Source organism: Macaca nemestrina, chromosome 7 (assembly GCF_043159975.1).
Source record: "Macaca nemestrina isolate mMacNem1 chromosome 7, mMacNem.hap1, whole genome shotgun sequence".
NCBI classification, from domain to species: domain Eukaryota; kingdom Metazoa; phylum Chordata; class Mammalia; order Primates; family Cercopithecidae; genus Macaca; species Macaca nemestrina.
The window spans coordinates 125387633-125406946 of NC_092131.1; the positions used below are offsets into that span (position 1 = coordinate 125387633).

Consider the following 19314-nt stretch of genomic DNA (forward strand, 5'->3'; position numbering starts at 1 on the left):
ACGAGGGCTTGATCAGTTTGCTGCTTTCATTGCTTCTCATTGCCACAGGGTGTCACTGTTAAACGCTGGTGTGGTGCAGGCTGGTGCTGATGACTGTCCAGTTCTGCAAGTACAATGATGCCACACCCCTACAGAGATGCTCCATACCAGGACTCCAAAATTATAGTTCTTAGTGCCCTGATTCTGCAGTTCCCATACTCTGCCACCTCCCATTCTACCATCTGGGAGCACTGTACCAGAGCCATTTCTGCTGTTAATGTCATGGAGACAGAACTATATCCATCTCTCCCCAAGATCTCCTTCCACCCCAGGTCAGGGAGCTTTTTCTCAGAACATATAGTATTTAAATTTCAATTTAAAAATTAGCCTGTCTCTGAACAGTGAGCCTGGCTGCCTTCAATGACCCCAAGAAACTTTGCCCTGTTGAGGGGGACTGATCAAGGGATTCCCAGTTACCCATTATTCCAGAGTTGAAATCCAGATTCCAAGACAATATTTCTGGCACCTCTCACTCAAGGAAAGAGGGGAAACATTTTTAAATACAGGTTGGATTTCTAAGACAGCATCTTGCTGTATGTCAGTTCCTTGTGGGCGAGGACCACACCTGATTCACATCAGGGTCCCCAGAGCCCATCCAGGCCTGGCCCAGAGTTCTTTTTGGTGAGTGTTTGGAGGATGAGTAAAGAGATGGCAGGACGGCAAGAGGAGTGGCACTAGAGGTCCTTGTCCTAGGTTTTCCACTCTGGGGCCCCAAGTGTGGGGAACCCACTACGCTTTTTTTTTGTTTGTTTTTGTTTTTGTTTTTTTGAGACAGAGTTTCGCTCTTGCTGCCCAGGCTGGAGTGCAATGGCATGATCTCAGTTCACTGCCCTCTGCCTCCCGAGTTCAAGCAATTCTCCTGCCACAGCCTCCAAAGTAGCTAGGATTACAGGCATGCGCCACCATGCCTGGCTAATTTTGTATTTTTAGTAGCGACAAGGTTTCTCCATGTTGGCCAGGCTGGTCTTGAACTCCCAACCTCAGGTGATTTTCCCACCTTGGCCTCCCAAAGTGCTAGGATTATAGGTGTGAGCCACCACGTCACCACTGCAACCACGCCTGGCTCTATGCTTTTATAAGGGAAATGATGGATTCAAAGTGCTGTCCCCCATCTTCCATTCCCCATCTCTCTTCAGGTCAGACTTGTTCTAGGCCAGGAGGAGCTGAGGCTGCAGACCCCAGCAGAGACGCTGCTGAGTGACTCCGTTCCCCACACTACAGTGCTGACTGTCGTAGAGGGCTGGGCCACATTGTCAGTCGATGGGTTTCTGAACGCTTCCTCTGCAGTCCCAGGAGCCCCCCTCGAGGTTCCCTATGGGCTCTTTGTTGGGGGCACTGGGAGCCTTGGCCTGCCCTACCTGAGGGGAACCAGCCGACCCCTGAGGGGTTGCCTCCATGCAGCCACCCTCAATGGCCGCAGTCTCCTCCGGCCTCTGACCCCTGACGTGCATGAGGGCTGTGCTGAAGAGTTTTCTGCTGGTGATGATGTGGCCCTGGGCTTCTCTGGGCCCCACTCTCTGGCTGCCTTCCCTGCCTGGGGCACTCAGGATGAAGGAACCCTAGAGTTTACACTCACCACACAGAGCCGGCAGGCACCCTTGGCCTTCCAGGCAGGGGGCCGGCGTGGGGACTTTATCTATGTGGACATATTTGAGGGCCACCTGCGGGCCGTGGTGGAGAAGGGCCAGGGTACCGTATTGCTCCACAACAGTGTGCCTGTGGCCGACGGGCAGCCCCATGAGGTCAGTGTCCATATCAATGCTCACCAGCTGGAAGTCTCCGTGGACCAGTACCCCACGCGTACTTCGAACCGAGGAGTCCTCAGCTACCTGGAGCCACGGGGCAGTCTCCTTCTTGGGGGGCTGGATGCAGAGGCCTCTCGTCACCTCCAGGAACACCGCCTGGGCCTGACACCAGAGGCCACCAGTGCCTCCCTGCTGGGCTGCATGGAAGACCTCAGTGTCAATGGCCAGAGGCGGGGGCTGCGGGAAGCCTTGCTGACACGCAACATGGTGGCTGGCTGCAGGCTGGAGGAGGAGGAGGAGTATGAGGACGATGCCTATGGCCATTATGAAGCTTTCTCCACCCTGGCCCCCGAGGCTTGGCCTGCCATGGAGCTGCCTGAGCCATGCGTGCCTGAGCCAGGTCTACCTCCTGTCTTTGCCAACTTCACCCAGCTGCTGACTATCAGCCCACTGGTGGTGGCCGAGGGGGGCACAGCCTGGCTTGAGTGGCGGCACTTGCAGCCCACGCTGGACCTGATGGAGGCTGAACTGCGCAAATCCCAGGTGCTGTTCAGTGTGACCCAAGGGGCACGCCATGGCGAGCTCGAGCTGGACATCCCAGGAGCCCAGGCGCGAAAAATGTTCACCCTCCTGGACGTGGTGAACCGCAAGGCCCGCTTCATCCATGATGGCTCTGAGGACACCTCCGACCAGCTGGTGCTGGAGGTGTCAGTGACGGCTCGGGTGCCTATGCCCTCATGCCTGCGGAGGGGCCAAACTTACCTCCTGCCCATCCAGGTCAACCCTGTCAATGACCCTCCCCGCATCATCTTCCCACATGGCAGCCTCATGGTGATCCTGGAACACACACAGAAGCCGCTGGGGCCCGAGGTTTTCCAGGCCTATGACCCAGACTCTGCCTGTGAGGGCCTCACCTTCCAGTTCCTTGGCACCCCCTCTGGCCTCCCCGTGCAGCGCCGAGACCAGCCTGGGGAGCCGGCAACCGAGTTCTCCTGCCGGGAGTTGGAGGCCGGCAGCCTAGTCTATGTCCACCGCGGTGGCCCTGCACAGGACTTGACATTCCGGGTCAGCGATGGACTACAGGCCAGCCCCCCGGCCACGCTGAAGGTGGTGGCCGTCCGGCCGGCCATACAGATCCACCGCAGCACAGGGCTGCGCCTGGCCCAAGGCTCTGCCATGCCCATCTTGCCCGCCAACCTGTCGGTGGAGACCAATGCCGTGGGGCAGGATGTGAGCGTGCTGTTCCGCGTCACCGGAGCCCTGCAGTTCGGGGAGCTACAGAAGCAGGGGGCAGGTGGGGTGGAGGGTGCTGAGTGGTGGGCTACACAGGCGTTCCACCAGCGGGATGTGGAGCAGGGCCGCGTGAGGTACCTGAGCACCGACCCACAGCACCGCACCGAGGACACCGTGGAGGACCTAGCCCTGGAGCTGCAGGTGGGCCAGGAGATCCTGAGCAATCTGTCCTTCCCAGTGACCATCCAGAGAGCCACCGTGTGGATGCTGCGGCTGGAGCCACTGCACACTCAGAACACCCAGCAGGAGACCCTCACCACAGCCCACCTGGAGGCCAGCCTGGAGGAGGCAGGCCCAAGCCCCCCAGCCTTCCACTATGAGGTGGTTCAGGCTCCCAGGAAAGGCAACCTTCAACTACAGGGCACGAGGCTGTCAGATGGTCAGGGCTTCACCCAGGATGACATACAGGCTGGCCGGGTGACCTATGGGGCCACGGCACGTGCCTCGGAGGCAGTCGAGGACACCTTCCGTTTCCGTGTCACAGCTCCGCCATATTTCTCCCCGCTCTATACCTTCCCCATCCACATTGGTGGTGACCCAGACGCACCCGTCCTCACCAATGTCCTCCTCATGGTGCCCGAGGGTGGTGAGGGTGTCCTCTCTGCTGACCACCTCTTTGTCAAGAGTCTCAATAGTGCCAGCTACCTCTATGAGGTCATGGAGCGGCCCCGCCATGGGAGGTTGGCTTGGCGTGGGACACAGGACAAGACCACTATGGTGACATCCTTCACCAATGAAGACCTGTTGCATGGCCGGCTGGTCTACCAGCATGATGACTCCGAGACCACAGAAGATGATATCCCATTTGTTGCTACCCGCCAGGGTGAGAGCAGTGGTGACATGGCCTGGGAGGAGGTACGGGGAGTCTTCCGGGTGGCCATCCAACCCGTGAATGACCACGCCCCTGTGCAGACCATCAGCCGCGTCTTCCATGTGGCCCGGGGTGGGCGGCGGCTGCTGACTACAGACGACGTGGCCTTCAGCGATGCTGACTCGGGCTTTGCTGACGCCCAGCTGGTGCTGACCCGCAAGGACCTCCTCTTTGGCAGTATCGTGGCCGTGGATGAGCCCACGCGGCCCATCTACCGCTTCACCCAGGAGGACCTCAGAAAGAGGCGGGTCCTGTTTGTGCACTCAGGGGCCGACCGTGGCTGGATCCAGCTGCAGGTGTCCGATGGGCAACACCAGGCCACTGCGCTGCTGGAGGTGCAGGCCTCAGAGCCCTACCTCCGTGTGGCCAACGGCTCCAGACTTGTGGTCCCTCAAGGAGGCCAGGGCACCATCGACACAGCTGTGTTCCACCTGGACACCAACCTTGACATCCGCAGTGGGGATGAGGTCCACTACCACGTCACAGCCGGCCCTCGGTGGGGACAGGTACTCCGGGCTGGTCAGCCAGCCACAGCCTTCTCCCAGCAGGACCTGCTGGATGGGGCCGTTCTTTATAGCCACAATGGCAGCCTCAGCCCCCGCGACACCCTGGCCTTCTCTGTGGAAGCGGGGCCAGTGCACACAGATGCCACCCTACAAGTGACCGTTGCCCTAGAGAGCCCGCTGGCCCCACTGAAGCTGGTCCGGCACAAGAAGATCTACGTCTTCCAGGGAGAGGCAGCTGAGATCAGAAGGGACCAGCTGGAGGTGAGGAGCTGGAGGTGATGAGCAGGGGTGTGGGCCAGGTAGAGGGCCTCCCACCCAGCCTCCATGCCGCAGTGTCACAAGTACACATGTGACTTGGGCTGTGGCTGTGGTGGCCCCAGGCTACATGTGTGCACGTGCCTCGGATGTGTTTCTAAATTTCTGGGGAGCTTGCTGTACACCCATCCTCCTGGAAGTTGTGTGTGCCTCCAGAGGTCATGTCCTCTCGTGTCCATGGTGTGGCTGAGCATGCAGATTCCTGGACCCCACCCAGCCCTACAGAATCTCTGAAGTGGAGCCCGAGATTCTGCATTGCAGTGAGTTCCCTGGGAGGGCATCACGGGCCCTGAGCTTTGGGGATTGCTGACCGTAGAGACAGGCGGCTGCTCCTCAGACCCCCGTGTCCCCCCCTACACTGCTCATTTCGGAGACCCTTCTGGTCTGCATGTCTGGAGCTTGGGGCCCATGGCAAACCAGCAGATCTGGCGTCAGGAAGGCCTCGAGGAAGGAGGCAGCGTTTGGGCCGGGCTCTAAGAGCACAGGCCATCAGGAGCAGAGAATGGGGAGTGGTATTCCAGGCAGAAGGAACATTCGGGCAAAGGCATAGAACGGGAATGTGAGTTTGGGCGTGGTTTAGCCTCTCATGGCTGGCCGGTCAGGTGAGGGAGCCCATGTGGCCTTTGGGGCCTGAGCTCTGTAGGGCCTGCGCTGAAGGCGGCTGTGCCTCCAGGAAGGGTGGGGTGAGGCGCCCTCTGATGGTCCTGGGTGGTAATAGCAGGGGTTGGGGAGGACGCTGCCTGCAAACCAGCCACAGGCCTGAACAGATCCTGAGCAGGGGGGCCTGTGTGTGTGTGTGTGTGTGCACACGTGCATATGTACATGTGTGACTATGTCAGCATATGATGAACTCGTGTGTCTGTGTCACTGAGTCTGGGGATATGTGATTATGCACCTCCCCGGGGGAGTGCATCTCAAGCTGTGTGACTGACCCCCTGTAACCGTGTGTGGGGTGGGTATTAACATGTGACCAGCAGCCGGGGCAAACCAGTGAAACTCCATCTCTACACAAAAAATTTAAAAATTAGCCGGGCATGGTGGCACGTGCCTGTGGTCACAGCTACTTGGGAGGCTGAGGTGGGAGGATCCCTTGAGCCTGGGAGGTTGAGGCTGCAGAGAGCCGTGATTGTACCACTGCACTCCATCCAGCCTGGGTGACAGAGTGAGACTGTCAAAAAACAAAAAATGTGACCAGCTGCATGTCTAGCTGCTGTGTGTGTGAACCCACATGTGTGTTTGTCTGTCTAAATGAGGAGCAGTGGTATCTGGAGGAATAAGTGAGGCAAGATCAAGCCTGTTCTGGCTGCTTAGGGCCACAGTGGACCCCTGTGAGACCCCCTCTGTGGCCCCGTGAGTCCTCATGACCTCTGTTAACCAGGCAGCCCAGGAGGGAGTGCCGCCGGCAGACATCGTATTCTCAGTGAAGAAGCCACCGAGTGCTGGCTACCTGGTGATGGTGTCTCGTGGCGTCTTGGCAGATGAGCCACCCAGCCTGGACCCCGTGCAGAGCTTCTCCCAGGAGGCAGTGAACACGGGCAGAGTCCTGTACCTGCACTCCCGCCCTGAGGCCTGGAGCGATGCCTTCTCACTGGATGTGGCCTCGGGCCTGGGTGCTCCCCTCGAGGGTGTCCGCATGGAGCTGGAGGTGCTGCCCGCTGCCATCCCACTGGAGATGCAAAACTTCAGCGTCCCTGAGGGTGGCAGCCTCACCCTGGCCCCTCCACTGCTCCGTGTCACCGGGCCCTACTTCCCCACTCTCCCGGGCCTCGGTCTGCAGGTGCTGGAGCCACCCCGGCATGGGGCCCTACAGAAAGAGGACGAACCTCAAGCCAGGACCCTCAGCGCCTTCTCCTGGAGAGAGGTATGGCTGTGAGAGAGGCCCAGGGGCTGCAGCCCAGCTCTGGGGGCAGAATGGAGGGAGCCCCAGGTACTCCCAGTCTGGGGGTTATACACAGAGAGGAGATGGGGAGTCGCATTTCAGAAGCACCTGTGCTTTAATTACCATATCTCTTTTCTTCCTCACAACTCCTTGGAGCCAGAACTTATGGTCCCCATTTTCCACCAATGGAAAATGAAGCCCTAAAAGAGTCAGCCTCCTCCTGCACCTAAAGGCAGGACATGAAGGGTGCTGCTGGGGCCTGACTAGCCCTGGGCCTGCCCGTAGGTGGAAGAGCAACTGATCCGCTACGTGCACGACGGGAGCGAGACACTGACAGACAGTTTTGTCCTGATGGCTAACGCCTCCGAGATGGACCGCCAGAGCCATCCTGTGGCCTTCACTGTCACCGTCCTGCCTGTCAATGACCAACCCCCCGTCCTCACTACAAACACAGGCCTGCAGGTGACAGTATTCCTGGCACCATCCCCCATGTCTGCTTCGAGAAAGAGGCCAGCGTCCCCTACTTCCCAGCACAGAGCTCCCCCTGTCTGAGCCTCAGTTTCCTCCTCTGCAAAATGGGGACGCTGCTGCATGCCTCACGGGGTTGTTGGAAGGAGAGTTGTGAGATTGTGCTGAAACGGAACACAGGTGGGAGGTTTTGTTATTGGACGCTTGCAAGTAAGGTAGGCAGACTTCTGAGCGGCCACGGGTGGCTCTGCTGTTCCTTCTCCTGTGGCTCAGGACCAGAACTCCCGACAGAATCACTTACAAACCCTTAAGGGCAGGCATCAGGGCGGAAGCTCTTGTTTCCCACCTTCACCCAGCAAGTGAAGGCTACAGCTTGGGTCCCCAAACTCCTGCACAAGGCTGTTCCACACCCAGCAGGACAGTGCAGGGGAGGCCCTGGAGAACTTCATTCAGGCAGAGGTAAGGGCCCCACTCTGCAGGTGGAAGTTGAGGCCCAGACATGGGATGGAACTTCTCCATGGTTGCAAAAGTAGTTCTGGTAGAACAGAAAGGGCATAGCTTTACTAAGCCCACATGGCAGGGCTTTGAATGCCAACTTCTGGGGTGCGTCCTCCTGGGTCAGCAGGAGCCACTGAAGGTTCCACAAGAGGACTGACTTGGGCTGTCTCTGACATGGGGCACCTGGGGCAGGGGTTGCGGGGGAGGCCTTGGTGGTCTAGGATGTGCCCATAGCGGGCAGCGTGGTGGTGCAGAGGCCACAGAAGAGTGGGACACAGTGCTCTGGAACCACAGGCTGGGACGGCTGTGTGGCAACGTGGCCACCAGGTGGTGCCATCTACCTGTGTTTGCTCCAGAAGCCCAGTGCTAGGGTCCAGCCCTGCAACATTATGGCCCCTCCTGCCAGGGCTGGGCCTGAGGGCTCCTTGGGGCCGGGGCAGGGAGCCCAGGAATGCCAGAAGGCTCTGTTTCCCGGGCATGTGAGTCCCACTGCAGCTCTGCCTGCAAGTAATTGACCCAGCAAGACTGGTACCAGGACCTCAGGAACAGGCGCCTGCTCTGCTTGCAAGTGGGAGACCTGAAAAAGGGTCCCCTTCACCCAACATGACGAGGGCCCGTAACTGCTCTGGAAGCACCTGGGCCCATCGCAGCGCTGATTCTGTGCTGCAGAACATGCCAACCATCAGCCCCCCAACTCTCCACGCCACCCACCCCTCCCTCAGCCGGAGGGAGGGCCCGTTTCTAAAATCACCACTGCCACCTGTGCCCGGCCCTGGCCAAGGCACGGAGGCTCTGAAAGGAGACCCCTGCCCCACCAGTGAGACAGATTAAGGAGCACTGTTGGTCAGCGTTGGGGGTTTCTGGAGGTGAGAACTTGGTGAGGGTAAGAACAGGGGCCTTCCGGGGTAGGGGACACAAGCTGGCCTTGAGGGACATGCAGGACTAGGGCAGATGAAGAGCAAGGAGGCTGGGCCTGGAGGGTGACCTTCCCTGGGGCCTTCCCTGGGGTGACAGGGAAGGTGAACGTGGGGAGGGCCCTTTGTGCAGGGGAGCCAGAGCGGTGCCAGCCTCGATGCCACCTGAGGGCCTGAGACACAGCAGAATTGGAACCCTGGTGGCAGCCCAGAGCCAGGGAGGAAGGGGTGGGTGAGCAGGGCAAGGCAGAACCTTCACAGGCCTGTGTCCCCAGATGTGGGAGGGGGCCACTGCGCCCATCCCTGCGGAGGTTCTGAGGAGCACGGACGGCGACTCTGGGTCCGAGGATCTGGTCTACACCATCGAGCAGCCCAGCAACGGACGGGTAGTGCTGCGGGCGGCGCCGGGCACCGAGGTGCGCAGCTTCACGCAGGCCCAGCTGGATGGCGGACTCGTGCTGTTCTCACACAGAGGTGGGTGCTGAGGGCCGGGCCTCAGGTTCCTGCTGCCCACGGGGTTGCCCTGAGATGGGGAGCCAGCTCGGGCCAGCTGGACCCAATGCCCCTGTCCCCAGGAACCCTGGATGGAGGCTTCCGCTTCGGCCTCTCCGATGGCGAGCACACTTCCTCTGGACACTTCTTCCGAGTGACGGCCCAGAAGCAAGTGCTCCTCTCGCTGGAGGGCAGCCGGACACTGACTGTCTGCCCAGGTGGGTGTGCTGATCGTGGGCATTCCTGGGTGCCAGGAGCTGGGGCAGAGCTGAGGGTGGCACGCCAGGGTCACACTGCCTCTCTGCAGACACAGGCCTGGGCCTGGCTCCCAGTCAAAGTCTGATAGCCCCTTTTGCCTCTGGCAGGGTCCGTGCAGCCACTCAGCAGTCAGACCCTCAGAGCCAGCTCCAGCGCAGGCACCGACCCCCAGCTCCTGCTCTACCGTGTGGTGCAGGGCCCCCAGCTAGGCCGGCTGTTCCATGCCCAGCAGGACAGCACAGGGGAGGCCCTGGTGAACTTCACTCAGGCAGAGGTAAGGGCCCCACTTTGCAGCCACCACTCAGACACCACCAGCCTCAGGTGGATGCGGTGCCATGGACATCACGTGGACATGGGTGCCAGCTCCAGCATCACTGGCAGCAGACGTTCCCGGTCTTGCCATGGTCCAGGCCCTGGTGTCCTGCCCTCCAGGAGCTGCCAGGCTGGCAGGGCAAGTTCATGTTCCATAAGGAGGGAGAAGGATACAGAAAGTCGGGGATACAGGGCCCCAGAGTAGGGCTGGGGTCTTGGGGTATAGCTTCCAGAAGGAAGCTACAGCCGGACCCGAGGGTCTAGAGAGGGAGCACCATGTGGGGGCACTAGTGGCACCCCAATAGCTGGCAAGGGGCAGTGCTTGGTGGGGGATAGAGTTGGAGGTGAAGTAGCCGCTGGGCCTGTGGGCAGAGGTGTGAGGCTGGGGCTCAGGTCAGGTGCCAGCCAGAGGCAGAGTGGATCCTAGGGGCAGATGAGCTGATGAAAGGCAGCTGAGTCGGCCAAGAGGGTGAAGCCACCGTTCATCCATCCTGGTAGCTTCAGAGACCACTAGGAAGAACTAGAGCTCTCAGCCGTGGGTAGCAGCAGACTCTGTGATAATGTGCCATGGGGGCCAGTCCAGTCATCGCTTAAATGAACACCTCTTCCCGAAGGCAGAACGGGGTTGTTCCATAGCAGGGCAGAACGGGGCAGACTCTTCCAAGGGCCATCCCAGGCAAGCGGCACATGTGGTGCTCCCGCCAGGAGGCTGCAGGGGCATCTGGACCCAGCACATGATCACAGTGAGTTCTGAGTAGGGAGCGGTCTTGTGGGGCGCAAAGCCGACTCTGTCATTCAGGAGCCACGGCACGCGGTACTGCCCCAAGTACCTCCAGAGGGGTCCCCCCGCCAGCCCTCAAAAATGGCAGAGCACACCCCAGCCCCCTTTCCAAGCTCCCTTGCTTGGGCAGGGACCTCCTGAGCCTGGCACTCTCCCTCCTGAGAGGCGCAGATGGTATTCAGCAAGTGCAAAGCCAAGGTTCCCGCCCAGCAAGTGGCTCAGATGGGGAGCCTTTGGGCATCTGGAAGGAGGTGGCTTTGACAGGTGGAATAGTTTCTTGGGCTTCTCACATCAACACCTCCCAGGCCAGGTTCTGTATTTCCCTGGAGCCCCACTCCTGCTATGGCCCTCTCCCCACAATGAGATATTCATCAGGCTGGTGTCTACAGCTGCTGTGTACCCTCGGTTGCTGGGAGCCTTTGTCAAGAATGCCCAGGAATGGGAAGGGCACGGGACCTGGCCATCAGCAACCCTCTCGCACTCTATAGTCCCACGTTACTCAGAGCTTCCCCATGCCCCAGCAATATGAAGGACTAGATTGAATTGGCACCGGGGGCCAGGCTGGCAGTGCCACCCAGGAAAGCGGGGAAGAGGCTATGTGGGCTACCTGGCCCGCTCGGGGAGGAGGGCAGGACTGGGGATTGTCTTGACAGCAGCCCTGTCCCACAACACTGAACTGGGCAGGGAAGGGGTCAGGTGTCCCCATTTTTCAGATAAGGAAACGGAGGCTCTTAGAGGGCAGGGTAACTTTATTTAGAGCACATGGCGAGTAAGAGGCAAAACTTCTGCCTGCGAGTCCAGGATTTCCTTCACCGGAGGACACTGCTTGCTCCCCAGAGCTCAGGACCCTGTGTTTTGTCTCACTCCCACCCACAGAGCTCCTGTATCCAGGCATCAGCTCCCACTCCCACTCCTGGGGGCTCCATTTCCTTCCTGCCTACCATTCAGCCTGGACCAGAAGTTGCCACTGGCAGCTCTTTAGTCCTGGGCCAGATTTGGCCCACAGATGTGTTTCTTTGGCCTGCACACAGCAGCTAATACTTTGAAGTTAATTGTCAACATATAACCTTTGGGAAATTAAACAAAAAACTTGATTCCCATTTTCTTAAAAGGCCTGTGTTCCCTCTTACAGTGAAAGCAGAGGAGCAGCTGCTTCCTTTAGAACAGGTGCTAGCCCCTATGTAGATAGCTCGGCTCTTCTTCAGACTGGGCTCAGCTGCCCTTTAGCCCAGGCTCTGCTTCCCTTAGACCAGGCCCTGCCCCACCGCAGACCGGGCCCTGCCCCCACCTCAGACTGGGCCCTGCCTCCCCTTGGGCTGGCCCTGCTTAGCCCGGGCCCTGCTGCCCTTACTGTGGCCCCTGCTTCCCCTTACTCCAGGTTCTGCTCCTAGAGTCTTCACAGGTTAAGACCCTGTTAAGTTTCCATGTTACTATTGTGCAAGTCCTGTTTTTCTCTGAGAAGAAAAATAGTTCCCAGTGTTTCCTAAAAGGGGAAAATAAGGCTGGGCGCAGTGGCTTATGGCTGTAATTCCAGCACTTTGGGAGGCCAAGGCGGGTGGATCACAAGGTCAGGAGATCGAGACCATCCTGGCTAACAGGCGAAACCCCATTTCTACTAAAATACAAAAAATAAGCTGGGCATGGTGGCGCGCACCTGTAGTCCCAGCTACTCAGGAGGCTGAGGCAGGGGAATTGCTTGAACCTGGGAGGTGGAGGTTGCAGTGAGCCGAGATCACGCCACTACACTCCAACCTGGCAGCAGAGCAAGACTCTGTCTCAAAAAAAAAAGGGGTGGGGAACAAAAGATAGGCCAAAAGAACACATTTTGATTTTAGTGGGAGGAGACCTCTTTTCTTCCTGGAGTGAAGAATATTCTTTTTTTTTTTTTTTTTTTTTTTTGAGACGGAGTCTCGCTGTGTCTCCCAGGCTGGAGTGCAGTGGCGTGATCTCGGCTCACTGCAAGCTCCGCCTCCCGGGTTCACGCCATTCTCCCGCCTCAGCCTCCCAAGTAGCTGAGACTACAGGCGCCCGCCACCACGCCCGGCTAGTTTTTTTTTTGTATTTTTAGTAGAGACGGGGTTTCACCATGTTAGCCAGGATAGTCTCGATCTCCTGACCTCGTGATCCACCCGCCTCGGCCTCCCAAAGTGCTAGGATTGCAGGCTTGAGCCACCGCGCCCGGCCCAAGAATATTCTTTGGTGTTGAACTGCAGGCAGCCCCATAGAACAGCAGGTGTGGCTGGACTGGAGGTGAGGGGAGTTGAGGTCACGGGGTGATGTGGTCACAGCCAGGCCTTAGTGGACAGATGGGGAGACACCGCACTATGTGAGCCAAAGAGCCCCATAATCTTCCCTTTCAAAAGGCTCCCTCTGGCTGCTGTGTTAAGAACAAAATGTAATGGGTGGGGGACTGCAGTTGGGACACAGGAAGCTGTTACAATAATCCAGGTGAGAGATGAGGTGGTTTGAGGGAAAGAGGATGCAAGGGTGGTTCCAAGGGTTTGGTCTGAGCCCTTGAAAACGGAGCTATGGTCTCTGAAGCGGGATGACTGTAGCAGGTGGGGCCGATCGGGAGTGCAGCTGGGGCAGGTTGAGTTTGAGATGTCCACTAGATATCCGCAGGGGCGGCTGCAAACATGAATCTGGGGTTCAGGGGAGAGCAGGCTGGGCTGGAGCTACAAATAAGGGGGTCTTCAGCACACCTGGCATTTAAGGCCAGGAAACTGAACAAGGACCCATGGAGAGTGCCTGTAGACAGAAAAGAACCTGGAGACCTGGCCATAAGATGTTGGGGAGAAGAGGAGGAACAGCCAGGAGAATCTGTGAGGCAGGAGGAACCCCAGACTGAAGTATCCCGGAGTCCGTGGCTCTCTTGGAGGAAGGGCTGCTTGGTGGCGTCAGTGCCACTGAGCAGATAAGAGGAGGCTGAGAGCTGACTGCTGGATCCAACAACACGGAGGCCCCTGGTGCCCTTGGCAAAAGGAGATATGGTGATGGGGGAGCAAAATCCTGGGTAGAGAGACCCAAGAATGCCTGGGGGAGAGTGTGAACTATGCTTTTTGAAGTTTTGCTGCAAAGAGAAGCAAAGGGGCAGGGGTGGTGTTGATGGAAAATGTGAAGTCAAGAATAGTTTTCTCTGGCCAGGTGCAGTGCCTCCTGCGTGTAATCCCAGCACTTTGGGAGGCTGAGGCAAGTGGATCACTTGAGCCCAGGAGTTCAAGACCAGCCTGGGCAACACAGTGAGACCCTGTCTCAACAAACAATAACAGAAATTAGCCGGGCATGGTGGCACCTGCCTGCAGTCCCTGCTACTTGGGAAACTGAGGTGGGAGGATTGCTTGAGCCCTGGAGGTCGAGGCTGCAGTGAGCCATGATCATGCCACTGCGGTGTCTCAATAATGGTAGTAATAATAATTAAATAGCTTTAATGTAAGTGAGACAAAAGAATAGCATAATTGCATAATGAAGGGAATGATGCATCTGGGGGGAAACTGGCATCATAGGAGAAAGCCAGAAGACAGTAGAAGTGGTGTCTTCAGAAGGCAAGAGGGGATAAGATCCTGTGCACAAGAAGAAGTACTTGCTTTAGAGAGCAGCACAGACAGATCATTGCATTCCCCAGAGGTCAGAGAAATTAGGCGATTTCCCCAGGGTGGCAGAGCTGGGGTTTGAGCCCAGACTCCGGCTCCAGAGCCCAGCTCTGCACTGCATTGCCTGATGTGACCCACTGAGTTAGTGAGGGAGAGAGTGGGTCACACGCACAGACCTGGGCACAGCCAGGAGAGCCCAGAGTGGGGCCTGAGGAGACAGAAGTGCTCAGTGTCTGGACAAGCCGGACTGGACCTGCCTCTCACCCCACGATGGTGTCTCCCCTAGGTCTATGCTGGGAATATTCTGTATGAGCATGAGATGCCCACCGAGCCCTTCTGGGAGGCCCATGATACCCTAGAGCTCCAGCTGTCCTCACCACCTGCCCGGGACGTGGCTGCCACCCTTGCTGTGGCTGTGTCTTTTGAGGCTGCCTGTCCCCAGCGCCCCAGCCACCTCTGGAAGAACAAAGGTGAACAGCATGGTGAACTGGCAAGATTGTGGGGAGGGACAATGGGAAGGGCCCAGGAGGAAGGGACACAAGGCCAGGGTCAGCAGCTCCTGTCTCAGCCCCCAGAACCTGGGAAGTCACAGGGAAGGTGAGTGGGGAAGCTTTGGCATCAGAGCGGGGACACAGTCCTTGTCCTCCTGGGAACCCTGAGCCCCACCCTGGAGGACCTGGCTTGAGGGTGTGGGGGAGGCATATCCTTGCCCTGGGGCACCTCCAGCTGAGGGTCCATGGCTCTTCCCTCAGTGGGCTGGACCCTCATAGCCTGTGTCCCACCCCCAGGTCTCTGGGTCCCCGAGGGCCAGCGGGCCAAGATCACCATGGCTGCCCTGGATGCCTCCAACCTCTTGGCCAGCGTTCCATCATCCCAGCGCCTAGAGCATGATGTGCTCTTCCAGGTCACGCAGTTCCCCAGCCGGGGCCAGCTATTGGTGTCTGAGGAGCCCCTCCACGCTGGGCAGCCCCACTTCCTGCAGTCCCAGCTGGCTGCAGGGCAGCTAGTGTATGCCCATGGCGGTGGGGGTACCCAACAGGATGGCTTCCACTTTCGTGCCCACCTCCAGGGGCCAGCAGGGGCCACCGTGGCTGGACCCCAAACCTCAGAGGCTTTTGCCATCACGGTGCGGGATGTAAATGAGCGGCCCCCTCAGCCACAGGCCTCTGTCCCACTCCGGATCACCCGAGGCTCTCGCGCCCCCATCTCCCGGGCCCAGCTGAACGTCGTGGACCCAGACTCAGCTCCTGGGGAGATTGAGTATGAGGTCCAGCGGGCACCCCACAACGGCTTCCTCAGCCTGGTGGGTGGTGGCCCGGGGCCCGTGACCCGCTTCACGCAAGCCGATGTGGATTTGGGGCGGCTGGCCTTCGTGGCCAACGGGAGCAGCGTGGCAGGCGTCTTCCAGCTGAGCATGTCTGATGGGGCCAGCCCACCGCTGCCCATGTCCCTGGCCGTGGACATCCTACCATCCGCCATCGAGGTGCAGCTGCAGGCACCCCTGGAGGTGCCCCAAGCTTTGGGGCGCTCCTCACTGAGCCAGCAGCAGCTCCGGGTGGTTTCAGATAGGGAGGAGCCAGAGGCAGCATACCGCCTCATCCAGGGACCGAAGTACGGGCATCTCCTGGTGGGTGGGCGGCCCGCCTCGGCCTTCAGCCAACTCCAGATAGACCAGGGCGAGGTGGTCTTTGCCTTCACCAACTTCTCCTCCTCTCATGACCACTTCAGAGTCCTGGCACTGGCTAGGGGTGTCAACGCATCAGCCGTAGTAAACATCACTGTGAGGGCTCTGCTGCACGTGTGGGCAGGTGGGCCATGGCCCCAGGGTGCTACCCTGCGCCTGGACCCAACCATCCTAGATGCTGGCGAGCTGGCCAACCGCACAGGCAGTGTGCCCCGCTTCCGCCTCCTGGAGGGACCCCGGCATGGCCGCGTGGTCCGTGTGCCCCGAGCCAGGACGGAGCCTGGGGGCAGTCAGCTGGTGGAGCAGTTCACTCAGCAGGACCTTGAGGATGGGAGGCTGGGGCTGGAGGTGGGCAGGCCAGAGGGAAGGGCCCCCAGCCCCACAGGCGACAGTCTCACTCTGGAGCTGTGGGCACAGGGCGTCCCACCTGCTGTGGCCTCCCTGGACTTTGCCACTGAGCCTTACAATGCTGCCCGGCCCTACAGCGTGGCCCTGCTCAGTGTCCCTGAGGCCACCCGGACGGAAGCAGGGAAGCCAGAGAGCAGCACCCCCACAGGCGAGCCAGGCCCCATGGCATCTAGCCCTGTGCCTGCTGTGGCCAAGGGAGGCTTCCTGGGCTTCCTTGAGGCCAACATGTTCAGTGTCATCATCCCCGTGTGCCTGGTCCTTCTGCTCCTGGCGCTCATCTTGCCCCTGCTCTTCTACCTCCGAAAACGCAACAAGACGGGCAAGCATGACGTCCAGGTCCTGACTGCCAAGCCCCGCAATGGTCTGGCTGGTGACACCGAGACCTTTCGCAAGGTGGAGCCAGGCCAGGCCATCCCGCTCACAGCTGTGCCTGGCCAGGGGCCCCCTCCGGGAGGCCAGCCTGACCCAGAGCTGCTGCAGTTCTGCCGGACACCCAACCCTGCCCTTAAGAATGGCCAGTACTGGGTGTGAGGCCTGGCCTGGGCCCAGATGCTGATCGGGCCAGGGACAGGCTTGCCTATGTCCTGGGCCCCATTGCTTCCATGCCCGGGTGCTGCCCAGAGCAAGAGAGACCTGGAGACACCAGGGGTGGAGGGTCCTGGGAGATAGTCCCAGGGGTCCTGGACAGAGTGAATCAAGAGCTGGAACCTCCCTCGGCTCACTCCGAGCCTGAAGAACTGCAGGGGCCACGGTGGAGGCAGGCTTAAGTTCAGTCCTGCCCTGGAGCTGGTTTAGGCTGTCAAAACCAGGGTAACCTCTCACATGGGTCATGATTCTGGGTCCTGGGACTGTGACCTTGGGTAAGTCACGTCTGACCCAGGCTGCTAAGAGGGCAAGGAGAAGAAAGTACCCTGGGGAGGGAAAGGACAGAGGAGGGTATTCCTGGCTTTTCCACTCCAACCCAGGCCACCCTTTGTCTCTGCCCCAGAGTTGAGAGAAAAACTTTCCTCCCTGGTTTTTCACAGAGATGGTATTCCTTGGAGTAGAGGGCAGGAGGAGAGAGCGCCTCCACTCTAGAAGGCATAAGCCAATAGAATAATATAATCAGGGTGCAGGGTGGGTAGGTTGCTCTGGGGATGGGTTTATTTAAGGGAGATTGCGAGGAAGCTATTTAACATGGTGCTGAGCTAGCAAGGACTGATGGATCCCCTGGGGGTGTGGGATGGAGGAGGGTCTGCAGCCAGTTCATTCCCAGGGCCCCACCTTGATGGGGCAAGGGCTAAGCATGCATGTGTCAGCGGCTTTGGAGCAGGCTAGGCTGGGGCTCATGGAGGGTCTTAGGCCGAGGCCACTGCAGTGCCAGTGCCCCCCTGAGGACTAGGGGGCAGGCAGCTGGGGGCACTTGGCTCCATGGAGCCTGGATAAACAGTGCTTTGGAGGTTCTGGACAGCTGTGTGGTGTTTGTGTCTTAACTGTGCACTGGGCCTTTTTGTCTGCGTCGGCTTGCATACAAAGGGCCCCTGGAGTCGGCCCTCTGGCCTGGCCTCAGCCAGTGGGATAGAGAGGGCCAGGTAGACCTCTGAACTTCCACCTTCTGGGGCCTCCCAGACCTCCTGTGCCCCCACGTGTGTGGGCAGGTGGGCCAGTCTTTGGGTGATGGGACCAAACCCCTTCAGTTTAGTAGGGAAAGGCTAGGTCCTCTACAAAGAGCTTCAAGACAAAAATTAAAATAAATGCTCCCCACCCTAGATTTATTAGCCTGAGTTTTGACCTCCACACCCCTGTTCCTCCCCAGCCACCTCTGAAGGGGTTGCAGCAGCAAAATGAAGGGAGTGGGGGGACTTGGGGATCCCAAGGCTGGGACGTGGTACCAAGGGGGAGGGGGAGGAGAACCACCATAGGTGCCTCCTAGAAACTTTTACAAGGCAGGCTTCTGCTGGTCTCCACCCTCCCAACAGGAGGACCAAAGGTGCTGCTTCTCCAAGCCAGAGGAAGCAGCAAGGATTCAGAAAAGCCAGGCATCCCTGCGCAAGGCCTGAGAGGCCAGCATTGGGTTACAGAGGGATTCTGAGGCCGCAGCATCTCCAGAAGGCCCTCTCTGAGTTGCTGAGTCACCACCCTCTAGACCTCTCTTGAGGGTGTCGCAGGGTTGGGGGCAATGGAGACAAATTCTGGGTCCCAGGGGATATGCCTGGCCCTGAGAGTAGACTGAAGAGAGGAAGAGAAACGTGAGAGGCCTCTGAGCACAGCCAGGTCAGTGGGTGGACAGCCCTGGCCAGCCTCTGGCAGCTGACCTGCATCTGGGGACCAGAGTCACCTCTTCCCTGCGCCCCAACATCTGAAACATTTGAACCAGGAATGAGAGCAAGAGAGAAGGCTCCTCCCCATCCTGCCCCGGACCGCCCCTCCTGTGACATCTCTCACATCTCAGTGTCCAGCCTCCTAGGTCCTCCTCTCAGAGGCTTCAGGCAGGAGACCAGGTACATCCTGCTGTTAGGGCCCCCAGAGGACCCAGGGGAGACTAAGAGTCAGGGAGGGGAAGAGGGCCATTACATAGCAAGGCGCTTCTTGCCACACTGAAAAGCAGGACTCCCCAGGGAGGGTGACCAGAGCCCCAGAGATCCCTCTGCACCGAGCTCACTGTGCTCAGGCCTCGGTGTGAGCTCATTCAGTTCCTTCTACAAGCCTGGTCTCTCCGGCACCCCAGGCCAGCCTCAGACAGGGGCCTGGCCAAGGGTATCTCCACACCACATCCCATGATCTGCCTCCCCTCCCAGGAGCTCGGGCTGGAGCCCCAGGGCCCTGATATCTGGAGCAACTCTCTACCCAGGGTGACCAGTTTCACTGGAAGTGTAAGCTGAGAAGAGGGTGACAGACCCATCAGGCAGGATCTGGCCTGGTCTCCGATTTCCCCCAGAGGACTGAGAACACACTCTGTTCACAAAGCCTGGCCGGGCCTGCCCTGCCCCCAGGGAGCTGGCACCAGCTGACACAGTTCCAGCTCCTCTGAGCCCGTGCGGGACAGTGGGCTAGCACCCAGGGCACTGTGCCAGCAGCTCTGCTAGGACCTGGGAGAGGGTCTTTCACTGGCTCACCAGAGCTGAGAACCCAACCTAAACGTGGGGCCTTGGTTTATGTAAATCCCTTGCCCCAGGGCTTAAGGGGCTTGTCTCTACTTTACAAAGTAACTCACCATCCCCCTCCTTTAAGGAGCCAGTTCCTCCCAGGTGCTGGAGATAACACCCAACCCGTGTACAAGTG

General features: G+C 59.1%; 1 protein-coding gene across 2 annotated transcripts in view; it reads left to right on the forward strand.

Moving 5' to 3' along the window:
* Positions 1–17929, forward strand: part of LOC105490982 (chondroitin sulfate proteoglycan 4) — a 40534-nt gene extending 22605 nt beyond the window's left edge. Inside the window, exons 3-10 of one of the 2 annotated variants that reach the window (XM_011757031.3) lie at positions 1176–4715; positions 6148–6630; positions 6934–7110; positions 8804–9002; positions 9104–9238; positions 9386–9552; positions 14248–14431; positions 14750–17928. In XM_011757031.3, coding sequence (XP_011755333.2) covers positions 1176–4715; positions 6148–6630; positions 6934–7110; positions 8804–9002; positions 9104–9238; positions 9386–9552; positions 14248–14431; positions 14750–16584 — 6720 coding nt within the window. In that variant the 3' untranslated portion in view covers positions 16585–17928. Of the gene's footprint in view, positions 1–1175; positions 4716–6147; positions 6631–6933; positions 7111–8803; positions 9003–9103; positions 9239–9385; positions 9553–14247; positions 14432–14749 lie in introns of both variants that reach the window. The other variant, XM_011757032.3, reaches the window with a different exon arrangement.
* Positions 17930–19314: the final 1385 nt, after the last annotated feature.